At 41.8% G+C, this 23,717-nt stretch overlaps 1 protein-coding gene across 1 annotated transcript in view; it reads left to right on the top strand.

The window, feature by feature from the left end:
- The window catches only part of RIC3 (RIC3 acetylcholine receptor chaperone), a gene marked incomplete at both ends in the record, with an annotated part of 47,001 nt that extends 27,926 nt beyond the window's left edge, over nt 1-19,075 (top strand). Inside the window, 4 exons of the mRNA XM_079708345.1 lie at nt 1,080-1,155; nt 3,076-3,169; nt 12,539-12,687; nt 18,621-19,075. Coding sequence (XP_079564471.1) covers nt 1,080-1,155; nt 3,076-3,169; nt 12,539-12,687; nt 18,621-19,075 — 774 coding nt within the window. The remainder of the gene's footprint in view (nt 1-1,079; nt 1,156-3,075; nt 3,170-12,538; nt 12,688-18,620) is intronic.
- Nucleotides 19,076-23,717: the final 4,642 nt, after the last annotated feature.

The following is a 23,717-nucleotide window of genomic DNA, read 5'->3' as shown; positions in this document are numbered from 1 at the left end:
GTCACATATCTCAGTTTTACAGATGAGAAAATCTTCACTCAGAACCTAAACAATTTGCCCCAGAATTCACAACTAAAAATGCAGAACCAGGACTTGAACCTGAATCTTCTAGTTCCTAATCCACTGAGCAATAAAGTTCAAAGCCTACCCTCCCCCGACCCTGCCCCAATTTTTTCTTGATTGGGCATCTTTGCAAACTGTAAAGGCATAAAGGTGTTCTAAGAAGAACTTTATCATGAGGATTGGCATAATGATTTCGAGGTAGCCACTGTGAGGCCAAATAATGACTGTACCAACACCACTTTTTCCTCCTTTTACCCCCAGGAGTATGAGGTGCTGTTTTTAACATCAGTTTTATTAATTCTCCTGAAACAGAACTGCCGCGTCCTGAAACTAAGCCTGATATTTCCCAGCTCTGGGGAGATACGATTTGGGTCCTTTTATTTTATTTTATTTTATTTTATTTGCGGTACGTGGGCCTCTCACTGTTGTGGCCTCTCCCGTTGCGGAGCACAGGCTCCGGACGCGCAGGCTCAGCGGCCATGGCTCACGGGCCCAGCCACTCCGCGGCATGTGGGATCTTCCCGGACTGGGGCACGAACCTGTGTCCCCTGCATCGGCAGGCATACTCTCTACCACTGCGCCACCAGGGAAGCCCGATTTGGGTCCTTTTAAAAGTAGACTCCCAGTTAAGTTCTACCTCCAGGCAGGCTTTGGGCAGCCATGGGCCTGGGCCTGGGCACTGTAAGTAGAAGCAGGAGGCTGCCCTCCTAGCTAGAGTAAGAGCTGACTTCGTTCTTGCCTAGGAATTCTGCAGGCAGCCCAGGTTGAGTCTTGGATGAGCATGGGCAAGGCAGATGGCTTGTGAAGAGATTTTTTTTCTTGTGCCTTGACCTTGATAATTTTTTACTTGGAAACCTTCTGTTGGCTTTTTTTTTTTTTTTGAGATGTTTTTCTAATGTTGCTATTTGATTTGATTTTCTCCCAACCTTTTTTTTTTTTTCCATCTAATATGAGGGGTTCCATGACTTTGAGGTTCTGAGCTGCTGTTGATGTACTGTACCTCCTTCAATTCTCAGCTCTCGAAGGGGAAAAGTACTGCAGAGGATCGGAAATGCTCTACTGCCACACCTGGAAGCACCCACAGGAAAATTAGTAAGTGCCCCTTTCAGTATATTTATAAGTTTCATTGAGTCAGACAGCTGTAATACAGCCAGAGGGACAATCTGTGGATATGTCTTAAAAGCATTTCTCAAAAGTTGTCCCAGATTAATCTGATGCCGATTTTTACCTTAGCTCTGGGAATTCTCAAGTTTCCATATTGATGTTCGGCTTTTGAGGGAAAGATAGTTATAAAAAGTACACAACCACAAGTTCACTGTTTTATACATTTGCAGATTAATATTTTACACTCGGAATGGGTTACTACTTCTCATTTCTAGACTGCAGAATATTGGTAGCAAATTTCTTTATTTCACATAGAGGAAAACTGAGGCAGTGAGATCAAGTCATTTTCAAAGTCAGTTATTAGATATAGGGACAGAGTTTAACACTTCTGACTCTTGAAACATGATCATCAAATATTTACCGACCAATTAAAATATTCAGTGCTCTCTGGAAAAATGAAATATATATGGCATGGCTCTTCCCTCTGAGAATTTGTAGTCTAGGATGAATGTCAGGGAAAAATAACTTGTGAAAAGTTTACTACCTAGAAAGAAGGGACTTGGCGAAAGCCTTCTGGGAAATCGCACCTAGCTGTGTATGAAGGAGGGCCTATTAGATAGGGTGCTTGAGTAAGACGCAGTCTGACAGAGGGCAGCTGTGGCAAAGAAGTCATGAAGAGTAGGTAGGATAAGCTGTGTTGTTGAAGGCCAAACTATCCTGTGGATACTGAAGCCTCATTGGAGTTTTTTAAAAGAAAGACATTAGCAAAATAACTGTGATCCCTGCTGTATTCTTTTTTTTTTTTTGAATTTTTGTATTCTTAATTGAAATAGTGTCTTACCAAAAGTGATTGTAAATGCATCATGAAATTGTTTTTAAAGACTTGTGAACTAAAGAGTAGCAAATTCTGTATCCTGTCACATACTGCATTTAAAACAGAAAGAAGTAAATAAAATGAATTCCTAAGAGCAGCTGTTTTATAATGTAGTAGCAATTATATCAACTTCTTGTGCTTCAATTTTGAATCCTACAGAAAATAAAAATAACCTAAGCATTTATGTGGCACAGATGTTAATTGTATGCATAAGAATGTGTTGTACAAGTACTAAAAAGCCTTTGAAATATTACATTTTATAGTGACCCTCTAAATATATCTGTGTACAATGATACTCGGGTGTGAAACAGAATAACTAGATTATCTACATAATGAGCAACATTTTATTTTCCTATTACCTTATAGTTCATTTCATGTACTGATTGAGTGATTGATTTTTTATGTTCTACTTTTAGGGTCTTAACATTACTTTCAGTAGTTGTGGTCCTGTCTGACCCTTGTTGAGAAAGCTGCTTCTGGGAGATAGGGTTATACCACTCACCCCAAATGACTGAAGTAGAAAACCTTGGGCAGGAAGGTCTCAGCCCTAGTTCAAGACTTCTATTGAAGAAGAGTAACTTTTATACTGTTATCTTCCATATAAGTTTTCAGATCCTAGGGACAGGTGAAATATTGTTCAGTTCAGGGTCTTAACACCTTTTCTGAAGTCCTTTACCAGATTTGGTACTTTATCCTCAAGTATCATTTGAATTAGAAAGGAGTTATCTTCATTCCTTCTTGGCTGACTGTGTAGGGCTATGTTTTTCACTCCTAGGTATTTTCTTTGGCTGGTCCTGCTATATTTCTGTGTGTGAGAGAGTGATTTATTCATCACTTTCTAAACCTGTATCCTTTAGATCTTGGTGTCTAGACCTCAGTACCCTTTGGGTCCTGATTGGATTAGCTGAATCTCAGGACCAGCCTGACTCTCAGGACCAGCCTGGATTATTGTAGAACATCACAGCCAGCCATGTTTCAGAAAAGGGCTTAGGGAGTTGTACATGATGGTTCTTAGATTGATGCTTATTTTTCAGCCAATTTTGAGCTTGTTCAACTACAAGAAAAACTGAAGGAGACAGAGGAAGCCATGGAAAAACTAATCAACAGAGTGGGGCCTAATGGTGAGAGGTACGTTTTTGCATAACAGAGATCAGACTGTTTCCCATTTAGAGAGTCAATTCAAAATTTTGTTTTTCTTTGATTTCTGGCCCACTTGCTTTCATTGTTATCGTATTTGTCACTTACATATTATTTTTCACTGAACATTTCCATTTTCAGACTTTGAAGCAGTTTCATTTTCAAGAGTATATGTTCCATGTTGTGCAACATTATTGTGAGAGTGAGTAAATTTGTGAGCAGATACTACAGGCTAAAATAACTGGGTTTTAAGGAAGACAATATCCTAGCTGTCTAAAAAAAAGGCAGAATTTTAAGTAAAACCAGATTATTAAATATTGTGGTTTCTGTTTGAGGCAAAATGAGAGAAGAGAGCAAGTACGATCAGAGTACGCATTTGTTTTGTGTGGACTATTCCAGAAGAGAACTAGACACGTAAAGTAGGTGTCAGGAGCCAAACTAGCCCTTTAGGATGCTCTGCAGCGAAAACACACTCCTCTTGCTACAGGGCTGGCTGAGGATCTGAAAAGGTGGCCTCAGGGGGTTGATGGAAGTGGGCATCAACTAAGAAAACATGGGTGTAGGAAGGCCAGGGAGGAGAAACCAGAATGTGAGATTTAGAACAAAGAGGGATTCGGTTCACGCTATGCCTTCTGACAAGAATGGAGGAGGCACTGGGGGTGAGCGGCAAAATCCCATGCAGGAGGACGTATTGAAAGGTCCCTCCTGTAGCCCCGTGGGCTCAGTGTGGAGTCTTTGCCCCAGAAAACTGCTCTACCTTAGCCTCTTCTGTTTGCCTTCCTTGTGCTACTAGTGCCCAATACTGTTTTCCCTGCTTCCTGGCTCCTGCCTTGCCCATCTTTGGCCGGATAGGAGAAGAATAAACATCCTCGAATTGAAGTCCCTTGGCTTGGCTTTTCCCTGCAAAGTCTACATTGCTGCTGAAATGACATTTATGAGGGTGAACCTTGCCTATCTGGGCCCATGACCCTTGACCTTCTTTTGGTCCAAAAAGCAGAGTGACTCTCTGGACTTCTCCAAAGTGGTAGAGATAGGTGTACATATCTATACATGAGTATATCTCTGTGAGTGGATAATACTATTTGGCATTATTGAGCACTTACTAAGAACAAAGCTCTAAGCTAATGCTTTATATACATTATCTAATGTTTGACTGTTTTGTATGAGTGTGACTAAACCAATTTGTGCAGCTATACTTTTCTGGCATTTTCTGCCCTTATCCTGTACCATTCACAGTCTGGGTGGGGAAGTACCAGACTTCTATAGACCCTTGTGCCTCAGAAAATATCTGTACCCTGGCCCTGGTCTGTTTGAAGCCCTAGGCCACACCTAAGTGTCAGGAAAACTATAGGTGAGTATCTGTGGGCAGGGCCTCCCACCTGGGAGATCCAACCCTGGGCTTTGGGCTCAGAAACCATGTGAAGATATCTTCTCACTATCCTTCACTGCTGTTCAGACTCCCTTAGCTCAAACCAGATAACCCCACCACGCATACCATTTGTCTGTTGCCAAAGCCAGGGGTGCAGTACTGTGGCCCCTAACTACTGTCTGTCCTCCTGTGCCAGCTAGGGTTGCTGCTCCACGTTTTATGTGCGAAGGCAGAGGAGCTGTGTGTCACCACCGCCACCGCCCCTGGAGCGGCGCCATCTCATTGTTTCTGGGACAGCGGGTCCTAGCTCAGGTTATACATTCCTAGTAAGCTGCTGGAGTGGGGGCTCTTAGAGAACATGCTGAGGCCACTGCCACATGGCAGTGATTGTGTACCTCTCAGGAGCCAGGGAGCAGCTCTCCTTCCACTCAAGAGAGCATAGCTTGGTCTCTCTTTCCCAGATGTCTCATTTTCCAGTCTATAAGGAGGTGACCTTCTCTCTGAAACTCCTTAATCTAAAACCTTGTATCCTTACAGGTAGGCCCTATGGGACTTCCACCTTCAAACCTGCAAGGGCTAGGTAGCTGCATGTTTTACATTCTTCTCCTTTTTATACTTAAAGCCTTTAACCTTAGTTTCCGTGGCATTTGTTCTTTTACAAGTCTGTGCTTCTCGGATTATTAGAAGAGCCCAAAATACCCCAGTATTTTTTCTGTCAGATAAGATTTTATCACATTGCTAGGCTTCTGGAGGTCAAGGAGAGGATTTAAGACAAAGAAGATGTGTTCATTTGCAGCCTTCTAAGTCCTTTTATATAATATCACTCCATAACTGTAAGATTTTGCTTAAAATTCCCAAAATATGCTCTTTCTGATACTTCATCTTAATGCTTATGTAAGAATCAAAATATGGGAAAGGTTTTTTTTTTTTTTTTTTTTTTTTTTTTTTTTTTTTGTGGTACGCGGGCCTCTCACTGTTGTGGCCTCTCCCGTTGCGGAGCACAGGCTCCGGATGCGCAGGCTCAGCAGCCATGGCTCACGGGCCCAGCCGCTCCGCGGCATATGGGATCCTCCCAGACCGGGGCACGAACCCGTATCCCCTGCATCGGCAGGCGGACTCTCAACCACTGCGCCACCAGGGAGGCCCGGGAAAGGTTTTTAATACTATCTAACAAAACTTTTCAGACAGCTTTCACCTGTGAGCGATATAAGTCTGCACACATTTTTAAATAATTAAGCCTCCTGGAAGGTTGGTATTGTGCCATGTTATGTCTGATATTAAGCAGACTCTCTAGCCCAAGGACACAAAGACTAAGGAAAGGATCTAGGAATCAGAATCAAGGTGTCCTCATTTTTGTCCTTGTGATCAGTGAAATTTCCTTCCTGGAGCAGCATGTCCCACTGTAATTATTTACCTAGAAGCATGGAATGGCCCAAGAGGGGAAATGAGGGTGCAGCCTCTGGCAGCAAACACCTTGGCAGGCATATTGAGCACGTGCATGGGACCACAGATTTCTGGCAGGTGTTGTGGGGGTGTAAAGTCTGAGGACAGGCTTAGTCTCTTTTGTTCACTGTGTTCACATAGTAGGTACTAAGTAAATACCATTGAAAAAGAGTAGATATTCACTTTTGATGCACGCATCTGTACTTATTACCATGATAGAAGAGTAGATCATGGCCATTCCCTGTTGAGATCCTTCTCTTCATTTGCTGACCTCTATATTCAGGGTCCTACTGGACATGTCTCATAGATAGCTACTCTTATCCTCATCAAACAGTAAATGTCCCCTGAGTGAATGAACATCCAAAATGGAACTCATCATCTACCCCCAGATGAACCTATTCTACCTTTGATGTTCCCCATCTCAGCAAATGGCTCCTCCATCTACTTAGTTGCCCAAAGCAGAAATTAGATGTCATCTTTGATTCACCTTTTCCTTCACTTCCCATATCTCATTAATCACCATGTCTTGTCATTTCTTCCTAATTAATAAGTCTGTCTCCCTGTAAAACACTCTAAACTCTGCTAGGGCAGGGATTATCCTTATTCCCAGAGCCTAGCACAAGCCAGTAGGAGGCTTTAGAAAAGTATCAATTGAAATGGAAGAATGAGTAAGTGAGTGAGTAGAGAAGGCCTTCATTTTTGACATAGGTCAGAACTATCTCATGTGGTTTCTTTTCCTCTAATTTGCCTCCTTTCAATTCACTTTCTGCTTTCCACACCAGTGGATTACGTCTTCTGTTTCAACCCTTCAGTAGGTCCCTGTTGCTCTTGATAAAGAGTAGAATCTTTAACATGACTTACATGGTCCTAGGTGACGTGACTCTGCATACCTCAATTGCTTTATCTTTCTCCGTTACTCTCTCTCTCTGTGTGTCTGTGGTCCAGCTACACTGACTGCTTGCTGTTCCTCTGAAGTACCTGGGCACTTTCGCTTCTAGGATTTTGCATATACTTTTTTCCTTTGCTTGGATGTTGTCCCCGACCGCCTCCCCACACACCCTTGTTTTAACTCTTGCTTGTCTTAGAGGTCTCAACTTAGACATCATTTCCTCTGAAAGTCTTTCCCTGAACCCACAACTTGGTTAGGTGTTCCTCCCATATCCTCCCTTGGCCACCTCTGTTTGCTGGATAATGTAAGCATCGTATTACTTCCTTATCTTCTGTTAACTTTTCTGTCTTCCCTAATGCCCTGTAACCTTATTGAGGACAGGGAATTTTCATTGTTCAAACTTGCATTCCTAGAGCTGGCTCATTGTTCAAATTTCATTCCTAGTGCTGGCACATCGACAGTGCCTATACATGTTGAAAGAATGAATGAGATAGATGTAAAGAAAGTAGTTTAAAGCAGGCATTTTCAGCAATAATAAGAATATCTTTGGTACCTATTTTGATTCGTTCTGCACAGCCCTCTATGGTTGTCAGTAGCAATTATTTTCTCTTTAAGGAACTGCATCTCAGAGAGAAAAAGTGTGCTCTGGGAACATGTATTAGTTTTCTGTGGCTGCTATAACAAATTATCCCGAACTTAATGTCTTAAAACAATACACGTTGTTATCTTATAGGTCTGTATGTTAGAAGGCCTACACTGGGCTAAAATCAAGGTGTTTGCCAGACTGCATTCCCTTCTGGAGGCTCTGGGGTAAAATCTGTTTCCTTGCCTTTTTCAGATTTTAGAAGCTGCCCACATTCCTTGGCTCGTGGACCCTTTCCTCCACTTTCAAAGCCAGCAACAGTGGGTTGAGACTTTCGTACGTTACATTATTACTTTGGCCTCTTCTGCCTCCCCCTTCTACTTTTAAGGACCCTGGTAAATACATTGTGTCCTCCCAGATAATCCAGGATAATCTGTTTTAAGGCCAGCTGATTTGCAACCTTTATTCCATTTGCAACCTGAAGTCCCCTTATGTATAAGGTAACATCATTATAGGTTCCAGGGACTAGGATGTGGACATATTTGGGGGCTGGTGAGGAGACATTATTCTGCCTACCACAGAAGGTCTCAAGAAAAAGAGAATTTAAATAAGCCTTACAGGATGGAAGGATTCCCTCTGGCAGAGTTGGGGGAAAAATATTCCAGAGGGAGAGGGTGGCACAAGCAGCAAACAAGGTGAGAGGTCAGGCATGTTTTTTGGAATAGCAAGTAGTTCGAAATAACGGGAGTAGGGTACACCAGGGCTGTGGTAAATGGTTAGGGAGGTAACTAATGGGAGAAAAAACTAGAAAAGTAAACTGGGGGCAGACTGGAAGGCCCTGAACTGGAAGACCTTTGCTTGGATGTTGCCCCCGACCGCCTCCCCACACACCCTTGTTTTAACTCTTGCTTGTCTTAGAGGTCTCAACTTAGACATCATTTCCTCTGAGAGTCTTTCCCTGAACCCACAACTTGGTTAGGTGTTCCTCCCATATCCTCCCTTGGCCACCTCTGTTTGCTGGATAATGTAAGCATTGTATTACTTCCTTATCTTCTGTTAACTTTTCTGTCTTCCCTAATGCCCTGTAACCTTATTGAGGACAGGGAATTTTCATTGAGAAGTTGGAATTTATTGTCTTTATGGTGGAGTGCCTCTGAAGGCTTTTGAAAAGAAATGGCATAATCTGCCATGCTTTAGAAAAATAACTCATGTTTAGGGTGGCTATGTGCTAGGATATTGAAAAAGTTCTAGCAAAAGTGATAAATAGGCCAGTGAGAGTAGAAAAGAGGTGGGGGGCAAATTAAGGGGACTTCAAGGAGGGAAAAAGTATCACAAGCTGTATCAGGATTCCTTGGTTGCAAGCAGACAACTCCGGGTAGCAAAAATTTGTTTTTCGGGGGGTGCGGCCGAATTTATTGGAAGAGTATGGGGTCTCTTACAGTATCAAAAGAATAGCTGAAGATCTAAGTTTCAGGAAGAGTGGGAACCAGAGCAGCTGTAGGGATTTAGGAGCAGGAGCAAATAGTCTCTTCAAGGACTGCTGCCGGGATGAATTAACATGAAAAATTTTCAGTTCAGGTTTCACTGTGTTCAAGATCCAGTTTTAGGAGAAGATATAGTTGGCCCAACTGTATATATCACTGAATCAATCACTGCAGCCAAGGGGATGGAGTGTGATGATAGGCCATGGGCCACGTGGCCACTCTAGAAGGAGAAGTGAGGGGGTGGATGGCTTCAACCTCTGCACTGTGAGCCGAAGAGGGATTGGTTTTCCAAAGGAAAACTAACTAGATAAGAGAAATGAAGGAGAAGAGATGGATGATTTGGAGACTTACAGCCCAAACTGGGAGGAAGATTATGGCATCAACCAAAATAAAAACACAGAAGAATGAAGATAAGGCTTTGGAATAGGGATCATAAGTTCAGCTCTGAGTATGGTTGAAGTGCCATCAGAACATCCATGTATGATAGACAACAACAATAGGAAATTTGGGTATTGAGGTCAGAACAGAGGACACAAGTTCGGAAGTCACTTGGCTGGGAGTAAGAGGTAAGGGCCATGCGGGAAAGATGAGATCACCAAATCCTCGAGGCATATAATTACTGTGTGGCAGTCGCCAGCATTCTTTTGCTGGTCTGGTTTCCGTTCTCATCATGAATGGTGTTGGAAGAAACTGTTTCATTCTTCTCTCTGTGTTTAACTCTTGGACTCAGAACTTGATGATTCCTCTGGATTTACAGCAATAGCATTCAAAAGTCTGAGTTATCTCCCAGCTTGACGTTTTATTTTTCTAACATCTTGGAATCGGCCATAGCCAACCTCACCTAGCTTACCTGTTCATGCAGCTGCTCATGATCCTGGGCCAACTAGGACATGGTTTTGAAGCGTGAATTTAAGTTTAACTTCATTATAGTGACAAGGCCTCCAAGTAGAAATGCCCAGGAGGTAACTGGAGTTATGAGACTGGCCTTTGTGTGAAAAGTCAAGATTAGAGGTAGAGATTGGGCATCATCTGTGTAGAGGTGATGGTTTAATCTGTGTAATTGGGTCAGCTTCCTGAGGGCATGCCTGTAGGAGGGGAGAAACAAGAGTCCTAGGATTGAGCCTTCAGGAAAACCATGTTTTAGGATGTGGGAGTAGGAAAGTGAGCCAGGATCAAAGATACAAGGAATGGTTAAATAAGTGGGAGGAATACAAATGCCAAGGGAGGAGGACATTTCAAGGAGAGGATGGTCCCTAGTACAGAAAAGTCAAGAAGAATGAAATGTGAGAAAAAAGACTTGGACTTTAAAGTGGTCATTGGGGGAATTCCCGGGGCAGTCCAATGGTTACGACTCTGTGCTTCCACTGCAGGGGGTATGGGTTCGATCCCTGGTCGGGGAACTAAGATCCCACATGCTGCACAGCAAAAAAAAAAAAAAAAAAAAAAAAAGTAAAGTGGTCACTGATCATTGATTTTCACAAGTTTTGGTAAAATGATGGAGTGGAAGCCAGATTTCAGGGAGGTAGAAGAAATGGGGACCAATCAAACTAACACATTTATTGAGCGCTTAAAATGTTCATGGCACTGTACCTGTACACTGTGCCTGTTGTGAACTTATCACTGCCCTCCAGGAGTATCAAACCAAGTTGAAACAATGAGAAATCCATGAAAGTCTTCATTGCAATAAATTCAGAAGATGTAAGGTGGACCACGATTAATTGCCTAATGTATGATATGGACACTGAGTACACCTGAGGACACTTTAGTTTGGAATTTTCTAAGAAAGCTTCTCTTGTCTGTTTCTGCTTCTCTTAGCCTACCCATCCCCCTTTTATTTAAAGGTTCCGATTTTCCATGAGTTAGGAAACAAAGTTAAGACCGTTTCCTTCAGTAAAAATCAGAATGTACTGAGTACAGTCCAGAGAAGTAACGTGTGCAGCATGTTGTGATAATCACATAGGCTCTTTTAGCTAGGGGTGACCTAGCTACCCCAGAAGCCTCCCACACAGTGAGTTGTTGTAACAGTAAGAATTAGGGATTATAGAATACATGAGTAGTTAGGGTGAGTCAGCACTCCTGTACTGATGGGAAAGAGTAAAGCAGCTGTTCAGCTGCATGTAGAACAGACAGGCTTCTTCAGTTCATGGCTTTGAGGCCATTTATTGTAGAAAAAGTGGAGCTCATGGGGCTTTTGTTTTCCTCCCACTGAGGTCTGTAGAAATGTTGCATCTCCATTTTCCTCAGTTGCCATCTTAATGTTGGCGGGAGAAGCAGTTTTTTCTTCTTCCCTATTAGTCATTAAGGGTAACGTAATGTAGGTTAAATGTAAAAAGAAACGTAGGCTCGAGGCTGGACTATTAGAAAGATTGATGGCACCTCCGTGAGGCTGGTACAGAGTATATCATTTCTTCTTCGTGAGTGTTATACTGACTTCGGGTGCTTTGGGTTTTTAAGAGGAGCATAAGTAGCCTCTGTTAAATCCTGCCACTAGATAAAACCGGTCCCAAAGCAGACAGTTCTCAGTCTCTGAGTAGGGCCTTGCTTGCCTGCCAGTTCGATGCAGCGCTTCCCTCTCATAGAGTCACACCATTATCCTTGAGCCTCATCTTACTTGTGTAGACATTTCCCCAGAGCCACACAGCTAAGTTAGGGGTCACACCCAGGTTTTCTGAACTGTGCAGCTTGAGCACTATGCTTCAAGAATTGCACCAGGGGCTTCCCTGGTGGCGCAGTGGTTGAGAGTCTGCCTGCCGATGCAGGGGACACGGGTTCGTGCCCCAGTCCGGGAAGATCCCACATGCCGTGGAGCGGCTGGGCCCATGAGCCATGGCCACTGAGCCTGCGCGTCCGGAGCCTGGGCTCCACAACGGGAGAGGCCACAACAGTGAGAGGCCCGCGTACCGCAAAAAAAAAAAAAAAAAAAAAAGAATTGCATCAGAATGCTGTCAGAAGTCAGGAGACTTTAGTTTTAGAGCTGACATTAACTAACAGTGTGATAATGTATAGTTTCCCCTCCATGGGCCTCAGTTTCCCCAATTTCTCTGGTTTAGGTGATTTGTCAGAATGATCCAGCTCTGAAATTTTAGGATATATCTTTATTTCTGCACAAACAGATTCAGCCTGGTAATTCCAGGGTTGGCCTAGTAGCATATTTTTCCCTAGTTGAGGCAAATGGTCCAGCACATTTTCTTTTGATGACATTACTTCAGAGAAAAGTGGCTTGTTTGTAAATGGAATAATATAAATAATGGTGAAATTGCTTGAGATTAGAGAATCAGGGCAGTGAGGTGTACTGAAAGAACACTGAACTGAAGGCTCAGACATCTGGGGTCTTGTCCCAGTATTGACATTAAATCATTCTGGGACCTTGGACAATCACTTGATCTATTCTGGGCCTTAGTTTTCCCATTTATAAAATCAGAACATTGAACTGACATCTCTAGTTCCCAGCTATGCAGTTCCAGGATCAGTTCCCAGAGTATTTATCTGTTGCTGTTGAACTTCCTGGAGTCCAGACAGATCACAGTGATGTTTATGTTCCTTGCCTAGGAGTATTTACCACTAACTGGCCGGATTGTCTGCTGTTTCTAAGCAGAGCACAGGCCGTGACTTCTGACCAAGAAAAACGATTGCTGCATCAGCTCCGAGAAATCACCAGGGTCATGAAAGAAGGAAAATTCATTGATAGACCCACTCCAGAGAAAGAAGCTGAGGAGGCCCCTTACATGGAGGACTGGGAAGGTAAACAGTGTCTTCTTATCTCTTTGTTAACCATCAGCCCAGAAAAGAGATCTTACAAAATTTTTAAAAGTCAGCTTTATTACTGAGGTATAATGTAGATACAATACAGTTCACCAATTTTAAGTGTGTAGTTGGATAAGTTTTGACAAATGTGTAGAGTTACATAATCATACTATAGCGATGATTTAGTCATGATATTTCCATCATCTCAGAAAGTTCCCCACCCACTTTGCTGCTAATCCCCTCCCGCTCTGGCAACAGCTGAACTGCTTTCTGTCTCTAGAGTTTTACCTTTTCTATATAAATGGATTGTACTGCACATGCTCTTTTGTTTCTGGCTTTGTTGATTTAGTATAATGCTTTTGAGCTTCATGTGTTGAGTGTATTAGTAGTTCTCGCTCTCTTTTAATTGCTGAGTAGTGTTCTGTTGTCTGGATATAGTTTGTTTCTCCATTCACCAGTTCAGGAACATTTGGGTGCCAGCTTTGATCTATTATGAAGCAATCTACTATGAACTTTTGCATACGTGTTTTTGTTGGAACATATATTTGTGTATATATCTAGGAATGAGGTTTTGGCGTTTTATACATGTATGTTCAACTTTGTTAGAAACTGTCAATCTGCTTTTCAAAGTGGCTCTGCCATTTTGCCTTCCCGCTTGAAATGTATGAGAATTGCAGTCCTCCACATCCTTGGTAACACTTGGTATCGTCAGTCTTTTTAATTTTAGCTATTCAAGTGAGTGTATAATGGTATCTAGCTTGTGACTTTAGTATGCATTTCCCCAATGACTAATGATGTTGAACATTTTTTCACACACTTATTTGCCATCTGTATATCTTTGGTGAAGTGTTTGTTCACATTGTTTGCCACTTTCTTTATTGAGTTCGTTGTGTTCTAGTTGCAAGGGTTCCTTCTATAGTCTGGATATAAGTTGTCAGTTATGAATTTTGCAAATATTTTCTCCTAATCTGTGGCTTGCCTTTTTATTTTCTTAGTGACATCTTTTCAAAGAACAGAAGTTTTTTTCATTTTGAAGTCCAGTTTATCATTTTCTTTTTAATGACTTTCTTTGTGTGCATTTAAGAAATCTTTGCCTAACTCAAAGTTGGCCTAACTCCTCGGTTTTCTTCTAGAAATTGTATGGTTTTAGCTCTTACATTTAGGCCTGTGATCTATTTTTAGTTATTTATATATGGTGTGAGGTATCAGGACTGAGGTTAATATTTTTCCATATTGATATCCTATTGTTCCAGTTTATTTTGTTACATCTAATTACCTTGGTGTGTTGGTTGGAAATCAACCAACCCTTCCCCTTTTGGAAAATGGAAAATCATTTGACCATGTATGTGTGGGTATATTCTGGACTTACTATTCTTTTTTTTTTGTATATATATATATATAAATTTAATTAATTATTTGTTTATTTATTTATTTTTGGCTGCGTTGGGTCTTCGTTGCTGCGCGTGGGCTTTCTCTAGTTGCAGTGAGCAGGAGCCACTCTTCATTGCGGTGCGAGGGCTTCTCATTGCGGTGGCTTCCCCTGTTGCGGAGCACGGGCTCTAGGTGCGCGGGCCTAAGTAGTTGTGGCACACGGGCTCAGTAGTTGTGGCTCATGGGCTCTAGAGCGCAGGCTCAGCAGTTGTGGCGCACAGGCTTCGTTGCTCCGCAGCATGTGGGATCTTCCCGGACCAGGGCTCAAATCCATGTCCCCTGCATTGGCAAGCGTATTCGTAACCACTGTGCCACCAGGGAAGCCCCTGGACTTACTATTCTGTTTCACTGATCTATGTGTCTATACTTAACACCAGTGCCATAATGTCTTTATCACTGTGTCTTTATATTGTCTTGAAGTCAGGTAGCCCAAGCTCTTCAACTATGTTTTTTTCCAAAATTATTTTGGTAATTCTAGGCACTTCACATTTTCATATAAATTTAGAATCAGTGTGTCACTTTCTACAAAAAAAAAAAGCCTGATGGGATTTTAATTGGCATTATATTGAATCTTTAGATCAAGAAGTTGGATTCACTCTTATGTTGCTGGTGGGGATGCAAAATATACCCACACTGGAAGAAAGTTTGGCAGTTTCTTAAAAAACTAAATATGTAGCTACTACACAGCCTTGCAGTTGTACTTCTGGACATTTATCTCAGGGAAATGGAAAGTTTTGTGTTCAGATAAAACTTGTACATAAATATTTTTAGCAGCTTTATTTGTCATAGCCCCAAACTGGAAACAACCCAAACATCCTTCAGTAGGTGAATGGTTAAACACTGTGTTGGTACGTATATACTGTGAAGTACTACTCAGCAGTAAAAAGGAATGGACTGTTGATACATGCAGCAACTTGCATGAATTTCCAGATGATTATGCTGAATGAAAAAAAACTAATTCCAAAAGGTTATATAATGTGTTTCTATTTATATAACATTCTTGAAATGGCAAAATTATAGAAATGGAGAACAAACTAGTAGTTGCCAGAGGTTAAGGAGGGAGTGGGAGCAGGAGGGAATGGGTGTGGCCAGAAAAGGGCGACATAAGGGATCCTTGTGGTGATAGAAAACCTCTGTATATTGACTGTATCAGTATTAATATCCTTGTTGTGATATTGTAGCATATAGTTTTGCAAGGTGTTACCATTAGAAGAAACTAGGTAAAGGGTACGTGGAATTTCTGTATTATTTCTTATAACCAGATGTGAAGCTATGATTAACACAAAATAAAAAATTAGTTTAGAAAAGCAATGCAAGAAATTATAAGGGAAAGGATAGTGTTTTACATAGTGTACATAAAACTTTTCTGTAGATCAGAGAATGTCAAAAAGTTTTCAAAGCCACCACTAAACTGGAAAAAGATTTGTAACAAATATGACTGATATCAGCAAAGAAGCTGACATCTTTAATATATAAAAAGTTCTACAACTAATTTAGAAAACACTGATATCTGCCTAGATATGCAGTGCACAAAAGAAAACAGTGCAACTGGCTACAAAACAGAAGAAAAATTATTCCATTCTCACTAGTAATCAGTGAAATGAAAATTGGAATTCCTTTTTTTCTTCCAAATTGCAAATCTTCATTATATAACCTTGTTCCCAAATAAGGTAAAGTTTTTATCATATTTATTTTCTACCTACTGCTTAGGTTTTGTTGAAATTATGTAGAATTTTAGCTACAAGTGATGTTAGCTTTTACAGGTATTAGCCTTTTCTCTTTTAAGTATTTCTTAACAATGGCATTAAATTTCTAACCACATTATCAATGATTATTTTACATTGATAATTTTTATTGATTTCATTTTTTACCGCTTTCTTGTATACAGTATCTTCTTTCTTCAATTTAAATTTTTGATTAATTTTTGTATCTGTCAGAATACTTCCTTAAGTCCCTCCCCCATCTCTCCCCCCCCCAAATTTGAATTTGTACAGGTTCATCGGCATATGTCTCCGTATGGATTTTTCAAGGTATTTTTACCTAGCATTTATCCATCTGAAGACTTCAGTTATTTTTTCAACTAAAGAATATTTTCTTATAATTTTGATTATTGCTTCCATTTAACCTACTCTGCCCTCTCATTGTAGAATTCTAGTAATTCTGAGATTGGATCTTGGATGAGTCTTCTGTGCAGCTTATCTTTTTTCTCATGATTTCCATTTCTTTGCCGTATTTATCTTTGTCCTGGGAGAATTCCTCACCTTGAACTTCTAATATATTAATTTGGTTCTCAGTCATGTTTATTTCAACCTACTCTTTTCTTCCTCTATTAAGTTTAAATTGTTTTTGTAATGATGAGTTGCTAACAGCTCTCTCTTACATTGTGTTTGCTCCCTTTTTTATATTGAAGCCTGGTTGGTTTTATATGTTCAATAACCTGTTGAATATTACTGGGAACATCAATTATAAGCTGATTGACATTAACTCGTTTCCTGCATTGACTTTTTTCAGGGGCTATTTACATAGTTTGCTTAGTTTTGTTCCTGTTGTGAGCTGCTGATTTCCTCATAGGACCAGTGAGTTTTTGTTGCTTGCTCATGTTTCTAATGAAGTTTTGGGTAACCAGTGCCTTGGCTGATATGGGCTACCTAAGTAGTTATGTGAGTCACTATTTGATTCTCCTCAGCAGGCTTCCCCCTCGTAAACCAAAGCAGATAGTCATGGAATTCCAATGGCAAGCTTTGTTCCTGGTGGGGACAAGGCAGGAACATGCCAGAGAATGGACTTCTCTTAGGCATGCAGTGGCTAGGAGCTAACTAGCAAATGGACTTCCCCAGCCTCTGCCCTTGAACAAGGAGACTGTGAGGGCCTTGGGTAGCGAGGCTCCAGTTTACCTATAAGCTTGGGAACTAAGACTGCATTGGCAAGATTCTTGACATACTACTGTTAGTGCTGGTGAGGATGTGATAAGATGGACAGTTTTTTACATCACTGGTAGGACTAAAACTTTATACCATTTTTCTGGAAAGTAATTTGGCAGAGTGTAAAAAAGGCTTTTAAAATGTCCATTCCCTTTGGCCGTTTTCATATTTCTAAAAGTCTATCTTAAAGAAATAGGGAAGTGGACATAGATTTATATTCACAGATCTTAACTAATATGAAACTTATAATGGAAAATTGGAAAGAATCTAAATGTCTTATAGAAGAGGCATGGTAAATCACGTCAGTTACGTAGCTGTATGATGGGATACTTTGCAGCCAACTTTAAAATGCCTAATAACATGGAGAAGGGCTCATGATACAATGTTGAATGAAAAAAATCTGGGTACAACATTTTATATACAGTATGATCCCTCTTTGTTAAAAAAGAGAAAGATATATGTTTATATGTGATAAAAAGGCCAGAGGTAACACAACACATTGTTATCAGTGGTGGGATTCTAGGTGATTTGTGTTTTCTTTTTAAAACTTGTCTGTGTTTTTCAAATTTTCTACAAATGAGTCTGTGTGACTGTTTTTTTCCCCTAATTATAAATGTTGTAAAAATGTCTCTCCACACTCTACATGGCACCAAAAAAGACCCTTGCTTTTCAGAATTTGTAGGCAAAAAAATGGTTTATGTTAGGGTTCAATTTGCCAATTATCATAATGTGCAAATGGATTTCAAATTCTCCAGCTTTCACATTGTGCGGTGAGCATGGCTGCTGTTGCCAGCACTGGCATATGAGCTCCAGCACGGCCCATCTGCTGCTCAGGCTCGGCTTGGCTGACACAGATGTATTTCATTTTGTTCTTCAATTTGGCAACATTTTCTCTTTTCTCATTATCATTGCTGGGATTCATTTTGTTTACCAGTTTGTTGTTTTCTTTTGTTCCCTTTTGTGAAGAGGAAGAAGCCAACAATGGAAATTCTGTCTTCTGAAAATGCAGTCCTTGTCCTTCGGGATCTTGGGCATGTATTGCTAAAATGCTCTCTCTTTCTGACACTTGCAAGCCATTTCAATTGTTTTGATTAGTAGAAGGCTTTGTCGTATATTTTTCAAAGAGCTCAGCATTCCTTTCCTCCTCCCTCCTCCCTCCCCACCCCGGGAAGATTTGGAAATGGTTCCAAATAGAAATTATAAACATTAGCCTTGAGCTATGTTCTCTCCATCTGGTGTTTGGTACATTTTTTTAAAACTGAGGCTCATGTTGTTTGTTTAATCTTCATCACTACTGCAGAAGCTTGAGGAGTGAGACTTACACTCTGCCCCAAGCACCCTGCACTTAAGAAGGGATTTTCAACTGAATTGATTTGTATTTCAAAGAGCTGGGTGACAGTCAGCCAGATCACCAAGAATTTGCTCAAGTGAAACTTGAGAACCGTTAGAATCATCTTAGAGATTTCTTGAATGGATTTGTTGGGATAGGATGGCTGCTGCTTGAGAAGCCTTTTTGAGCCTGACACTTTATTTGGAAGAGACATTCTTTGTAAGACTTTGTACTGCTTTTTTCTCTAGGTTACCCTGAAGAGACCTATCCAATTTATGACCTTTCAGATTGCATCAAGCGTAGGCAAGAAACAATCCTGGTGGATTACCCTGACCCAAAAGAGCCCTCTGCCGAGGAAATAGCTGAAAGAGTGGGAGTGATAGAAGAAGAAGGATCAGGCCATTTGGGGTGGGAAATGCCTACTGACCCCAGAGCTCAGGAAGATAATTCTGTTACCTCACGTGACCCAGAGGTAGAAACATGTTCCTGCTGTTTTCATGAAGAAGAGGATCCTGCTGTCTTGGCAGAGAATGCTGGATTTGGTGCAGACAGTTACCGTGAGCAAGAGGAGACCACCGAAGAAATGTGGCCCCGCAACTTGAGAGATGAAGGGCCAGGCGTCAGTGCTGATAAAGCAGATCCAGGGGGCATGCTGAGGAAGCGGGACCCCCACCGTTTAGAGTACAGACAGCCAGTTTGGTGAGGTGCCCATTACTCTAGTCCCAGGGTGACCTTTCTCTCCTCTCTGATTTCATCCTTGGCCCTGTGCCCTGTATTTCATTCTCTGTGTTTAAATATCATAGCCAATCAGGCCACTGCCATGGATATCATGTGTCCTTCCTGGTGCTTACACACCTGTCACCTGTAAAACATCACAGTAATCAGTATGAACACAAGACAGCTTCCCTCTTTCTCTTCCTGCCTTTCCTCCATCAGAGAGTTGATCCACTGAGTAATTTTCCATCTACTGTAATTACAGATGGGACCACTCAGGGCAGAGGTCTGACTCTTCGTGTTAGGAGTAACAGATGGTTTACCTGTGAACGAACATCAGATTATACATGATGAGGACTTAAGGTTGTAAGAGTGAAGATTTCAGAGTCCAAAATACCTTATTTTGTGGGCCTTGAGCAGGTTAGTAGTCCGCTGAGCTCAAGAAGAAAACCTGTTAGTGGGGATGGTGGGGCCAGAGCAGGGTAAGACTCGGCTGTCTGAACTGAAGCCCCTTTCTCACAGCAAGGCCCTTTTTAGGAGCACCCAGGCTGCCTCAGATCTCCACTTTTCTCCAGAGTAGAAGACTCCCACTGACCTGAGAATGAACCTAGAGGCTTGTTGGGGGGTGGTTTTGCTCTAATACTGCCTGGATCTCTAGCTTCCTTTATCCCTGTTCTGCTTAACAGAACTGCCAAATGCGTAAGTACCTTTGTACCTCTGGTCTTCAGTGGCCAGAGGAAACTTGAGTTAGAGACTTTAGTCTTTGCCCTGCAGAGCCAAGGTCTGAGGCTTCAGGAAAGCCTGCCGAAGGGTGGTGGTCCTGCCGTGAGGTGCTCAGAGGCCAGGGAGCCGGTGATGGGGAGAGAACCCATGTGCTTATAGGCAGTCCTTGCTTAGATGCTGTTTCTGAATGTTGTACCCTCTGGGAAATTTGTTCTTACAACAAATTCAATTGAAACAGAAACGAGGAGGACTGAGCTTATAGACCAAGTACCAGCCCAGCAGGGAGGTTGCAGGGACCCAATGTAGCAGTGCCCGGGAAGAGACCATTTGTTCCATATTTGGATATCTGAGTCTGTTGAGAAAGCTGGGCAAAGTAGGAGGTAGGTTAGGACTGGGAGGATTGTGACCAAACCAAAAGCCTTATCTCTGACTGCCATCTGTCATGTGTCTCCTTGAGGTAAGATGTATTCTGTCTAGTAAGGATGAGTGAATTCAGTTTACAGGTACGACCTAAGAGCTTAAAGAGGACACATTCCTGAGGATATTCCCAGTCATGAAATGCAGAAGACTCGAAAATTAAGAAATCATGTAAATGTAGACTTGGCTTTTAGAGTTCCATTGTGCCTGGCATGAGCAAGAGGCCAGGAAAATAGTTTAATCACTATTAAATCACATAAGTGTACACACTGCTGTCACAGGTACAGAATCATATTAAGATAATGTATCAGCTACTGCTGTGCATTTCTTGTTAGTTAATGACTACGGAGAAAAGTCACTGAAGACTGAGCCTATAGAAAGCATTTGCCTATATCTCTGTGTGGAACATTTGATTCACTTGTAAAGAATACAGTTTAAAATGTACTGAAAACAGTCTAGATGTAATGCTGAAGGTAAAAAATCATGTAGGTGCTCTTTACTGTTTCGATAAATTATTTTTCGTGTTGTTTCTCTTCATTCACAATGAGGGGCTGATTTATGAGAAGAGTTCTGGGACCCTGTTTCGAGTTTCTTTTTTGCCTTAGGATATGATTCCCTTATTAGAGGTATGTATTTGTTCCCTTCTAGCTTATTCACTCATTTATTCATTCAGCAGACACTGCTCAGAGCTAGGCAGTGGGAACAGAAGGCTCAATTCCTACCTTTAAAAAAACTCAGTTGAATGTGGGAGCCTTATCCAATTTATTTTTTAAAATGAACTGTGAACTATAAAAGGGCTCAAGATCGTGAATTCTGCGGGCAGAGAAATGTCGGTCACAATTCCACTCTTGTCTATTCTAGTTGTAGAATCTGGCCAGCTCCTTAACCCCAAGAACCTTGGCTTTCTCATTCTAAAGCTGGTGGGTCAAAGTCCAGGTCTCACAGGGTAGTTATGAGGATTAAATGAAATCATCAGTGCCTATAAAACAGCACTATCCTATCTCAGACAGGATAACCACTCAATAAGCGGTAGCTACTTTACTTTTATTGTACAAGGTTTTATGCTGTATTTGAGATATGGACCCAAATCTATAGGAGCACAAAAAAAGATCATTTTTGCTAAAGTACTTCAAGAAACTTCAGAGGAGGTGGGTCTTGAGGGATGCTAGGAACTTCTCCAGCTGTGCAAGGAAGAGAAAGGACATTCTTGGCAGAAAGAGTGGTGTTAGAGCAGTGGGGTGTGAAAGTAAAAGGATGATGTTCAGGTATTTTGATGAGGCTGGTATGTAAGGTGTCACATAACCAACTCTTTTTTGGAATGTTAATCTTCGGGGGAAATTGGCTTATGGAAATACTTCCTGCTGGAAGTACTAAGACCTCATGATAGCTCTTGCTGCCCGGTTCTTGGTGGGTTTATATAGCAGGAATATATTTATATTTCAAAAATTTTAATGTACTTTTCAATAATTTCAGATTAGGCAGTCCTTTTTGGATTTTTCAGAATTATGTTATTCTTCAGGGATGACAATTATATTTGTATATACAATCCAGGATGATCAAAATCATGGGACTGGTTTTTGTTGTCATGCCTGCTGTCTCTTTCCTCCTGGTCTTCATTTCTCCAGAACTGATCTGGGCTGAGTCCCCTGGCACTAGGTCTGCAGTGACTTTTAGGCACCGTGGCAGAGCACAGTCATACCTCTGGGGGCAGATAGTTGGCCCAGGAAACAATTGCATCACCTGGCACCATGCTTGGTAAATCAGGCCAGGATATCCCCTTTCCTGGTCAGAATAAGAGCACAAGGAGAGTACCTCCTTTGTTCCAGGACTAGTGCTATGTGAGCTCAGGAGCCAGGCCCAGAGAGCTGCATAGAGGAGTGCAGGCACGTTTGGCCTCTAGAAGAGATGGCTTGTGAGGACCCCACTCTGCACCCTCTGTGGCCTGGATGATCCAGTGACTTACGGTCCAATCTGGGACACTTTGGGAAAAGGGAGCTTTAATTATGCCAGGATAATAGCTGTAAACTAGGCCTCTCCATGGACCCTGTCCAGGGCTATTTACGAGATTTGTCTTTAACCTGACCACTAAACAACGAAAATCTCTTTCCTTTTTAGTAGTGCCCTGCAAATGTTATTTCCCAGAGGCAGAGCCAAGGAGAGAGGCCACAGTTCAGGTAGGAGATGCTGTTGACCACATTAAAAACTCCAAATCTGGGGTAATAAATAAACCAACCCTACTTATTACCACACTCTTAGATTCCCTCAACCCAGACTATTTATATACCAAGGGAAAATCTAATACTTCAGCTACCCAGCAATGAGAAAAACATGAAGTATCACAGACTTTGCCTTGACCATTTTCACACAAGTGTTTCTAAAATGCACCTAACCTTGTTTTTCCTTTCCCATTTTCTTATACAAAGTAAATAGGCCAAATTTCTCCTTTTTCTTGATTACTACTTAACTTCTCTAAGCACCAACTTCCTCATTTATGCATTGGGACTAATACCCCTCCCCCCCGCAATGCTGTGTGTAGTGTCTGTCCAGGGTGTAGCCTGTGCTAGGTGCTCAGGCCAGCGCCATTAACAGCATCACACTCTGTCATCAAGTCCTGTGCTGTCGCCCTTGACACCCTCCAAGGCTACCCTGACTGCTGGGAATGGCCCAGAGCACAGGTCCTGCAATCTCTGGGTGACTTCAGTTTTGACCTCCTCCCTCAGGATCAGACCCATAGCCTTCATGTCTGCTTCCAGCCACAACTGCAGCCTCCCTTGCTGTTGGCTTCAGATCTGCCACAGGCCGAAAAGAAAATTCCCAAGTGTGTAGTATGTCCAAGTCCTGTTTAAACAGGTTAGGCTGCTCTGCATAGGGCTAGAGGAACCCAGTGGCTGGGTCTTCATGTTATTTCTACCACTCGGGCCTTTCTCACCTTTCTTCAGCTCTGTGGCCCTGTTTTTGTTCGTACGGGCCAGGCCCACAGGGGTTTACTTAGGAAGCAGCAGCCCATTCTTCCCGCTGGCACCGCTGACCCTGCAGAGGATGCTCTAACTTAAGTACCTTCTGTCCTTACCCTTCTTCTAGCCCATCCAGCCTCTGCGTGTGTTGTTCTGACCATCCTTAAACTTGACGAGCACGGCCAGAGGGAAGACAGTTTCCACCCACATGTGATGGTTTCTAAACAAGCTATGATCCCCTTGTTACCACCACCTCCTGCCCACCCCTGAGGCTCTTAGGACAGAAGGAATGAATGATGTAGAAAAAAACTTTTAGGTAAGAAACATGTTTTTTCTTTTATAGGGGGAAAAAAGTGCACATCAGTGTTGAAACAGTTCAAGTTTAATTTGTTGATATATGGTTTGTGGTCTGTACTTAGACAAACACTAAGTTCTACAACATACATAATGTCAACATGGGAAAATACCAACTTTGTCATTGCACGTACCAATAAATAAATACATTTGCTCCAGAATACCAAAGAGTTTATTCAAAAA

This window comes from Hyperoodon ampullatus (assembly GCF_949752795.1).
Source record: "Hyperoodon ampullatus genome assembly, chromosome: 7".
NCBI classification, from domain to species: domain Eukaryota; kingdom Metazoa; phylum Chordata; class Mammalia; order Artiodactyla; family Ziphiidae; genus Hyperoodon; species Hyperoodon ampullatus.
This window is presented reverse-complemented; position numbering and strand designations above follow the sequence as displayed.